Below are 2,467 nucleotides of genomic sequence, written 5' to 3'. Positions count from 1 at the left end.
GGCTGGGCGAGGTTGTGAGGAGGCGGGTAGCTAGTAGCTTTTTTGTGGGATTTCAAAATTTCCGGTCATCCTGAATGCTTTTCGCGCAGGCTGGGCGAGGTTGTGAGGAGGCGGGTAGCTAGTAGCTTTTTTGTGGGATTTCAAAATTTCCGGTCATCCTGAATTACCTTGTGAGGAGGCGGGTAGCTAGTAGCTTTTTTGTGGGATTTCAAAATTTCCGGTCATCCTGAATTATACTGCAGCAATCCTTATTTTTTCTTTTCCAGATGAAAACAAGCGAGTCTCAATTTTCTGTGATCCCACCTGAAGAAATCAGTGAGGTAGTAGGAGCGTATGGATTTAGTGGAAGTCTGGGAGGAGGACCTAGTAGACCCAATGGAAGTATCATCACCATCAATATGAAGAACAACCACCTGATAGTGGAGACGGAGGAGCCAGTGTCTGTGAGTATAGAAAATCCCCGTTGTGCATAAAAAGAAAGCTGTTAGATAGTTCAACTTTGAAGAGTAGAAGTAAGGATAGGTAAATGCTTTCTCTTACAAGTACCAGTCTACCATTTGATAAAGTGAAGTCAGCTGAAGATTGGAAAAATACTGAAATGGAAATATATAGGTGAGTGAAAATGAAAATATGAGCAGGAAGTAGAATGACAGAGATGAAAGATTTCACAGGAAATAGAAGATTATCAACAGGAAGTTCAAAGGTGTTGAAGTGGAGAGTGTATTCCTGAAAGTAGAGAAAAAGCTTCTTCCAATGTGTCATTAGAGCTTTTGATTTATGAGATTTCATACGGCCTTTGAAATTACCAATAAGTACACTATTACTTCAGAGTTGAAATCTCTTGTATTTTGTTTGTTTTTCCAGGGAATCTTGAAACCACAGACTACGCTATCACCATTCTCTTACGCAACATCCACCTCTTCCAGAAACACCTTACTGTCCAATACAAGTGGAGGAACCACCTACATGGTAGACATTGTGGAAGAGCAAGATACAGAACAAGATGATCTGCTTGATATAAATGGACCTTTCATGTCCAATCAGGAATATTACAAGTACAACAAAAGTAAATACGAGGCATCTCAATGTGGGGCTCAAGATAGTCATGAAGGATTTTCCATAGATACTGCTGACGTTAACACAACTTGTGTTGAATTGACACATCACAACCATGAGCACAGGAAAATGACATTGAAGGATTTTCAAAACTCGCTCTATGAAAAGAAGGTTGAAGATGTTTTCAAAAGAAGCTTGTCCGACAGCGTGGATAATGAAGAAGTAGTGTCGGTAGACATTTTAGATAGTAAAAATGAAGCATTGAATTATCAGAAAATATTGAACGATAACCAAATGTTTTTAAAAGACATCAAAAGTTTACATAACGGTCACACTGAAAAAAATATTCAACAAAATCCTCAGAGCAACAACTGTGATATTAGAACTCCTTCCTCCTGTGATACCGTACACGGATCACAAAATGGACACAATATGGAACTCTCTGTCTGCGATCCATCTTCCATGAACTATACACGTGCTCATTTTAGAAAAGAAATTCCTGTTGATTCAAGTCCAGGCATTTATGATTTTGCCTGCAACTGTAAAATTCCTCATACTGCACCGACTCAAGCATTTGACGAAGACTCGATAAATATAAATATTCCTGATGTTGTTCAACATAATAATGAACTGTCCAATCTTGGACCAATGTCTTCGCAATGTATCCTAGAAAATTATCAAAACATGTATAATGATATCAGGTTAGGTCAGGTAACGTCAGGTTTCAGTCAATGTGATGCAGTGTGTTGTGAAAACGAATATTATAAATATGGAAATCAGAGGGAGTATTGTATTACTGACCTTATAGCGAGAAAACCTAGGCTTCCGGAGGAGTTTGTACATTTACAAATGCAAAAGAGATTGGGTAATGGATTGAAAACACCTCCGGATTAAAAAAGTTCTAAAAACTTGATATGGGTACTGTGATATAGCATATGTATAAGATTAGACAAAGACCATATCTTGTGAAAATGGAAAACATAGGTGATACGTAATACTCGTATAGATAAGTATTTCGTTTTCAAACTTTACAGGATCCAAAATTAGAAGAAAAAATAGTAGGTAGATAAGATTTACACAATTATTTATGTAGGTTAATACCTACATTAAGTATATCTCCACTCGATCGAACCACACTTCATTTGTGTTTGCAGTTACTTTCCCTTTGTAATAAAACCTCGTGTTGAGGTAGTCCAAGTTTGTAATAATTCCCTCCTTTGTATTAGCATAAGTAGATTTTAATTTTATACCCACTTATTTTTGTAAAGTTGTGTGATTTGTAGTGTAGGCAAAATTGCCGGACACTTATTAAGGTACAAAAAATAATATAATAAATATAATAGGTAAGTCCTAATAATAATCTAAAACAGCCACTAAATGTACCGGACTGATGATTTCACCCGTGTAGGTA

At 36.8% G+C, this 2,467-nt stretch overlaps 1 protein-coding gene across 1 annotated transcript; it reads left to right on the top strand.

Moving 5' to 3' along the window:
* Positions 1 to 266: 266 nt before the first annotated feature.
* Positions 267 to 2,437, top strand: LOC103522555 (the record flags this gene model as incomplete). The annotated part of the gene is made up of 2 exons (XM_008487656.2): positions 267 to 443; positions 865 to 2,437. Coding segments are annotated over 2 exons (1,263 nt in total), but the record flags the coding sequence as incomplete, so codon positions are not given.
* Between the last annotated feature and the right edge of the window lie 30 nt (positions 2,438 to 2,467).

The sequence above is a fragment of the Diaphorina citri genome, unplaced genomic scaffold, assembly GCF_000475195.1.
Source record: "Diaphorina citri unplaced genomic scaffold, Diaci psyllid genome assembly version 1.1 scaffold9244, whole genome shotgun sequence".
NCBI classification, from domain to species: Eukaryota; Metazoa; Arthropoda; class Insecta; order Hemiptera; family Psyllidae; genus Diaphorina; species Diaphorina citri.
Note: the sequence above shows the minus strand (reverse complement) of the source record. Positions and strands in the feature narration are given on the sequence as shown.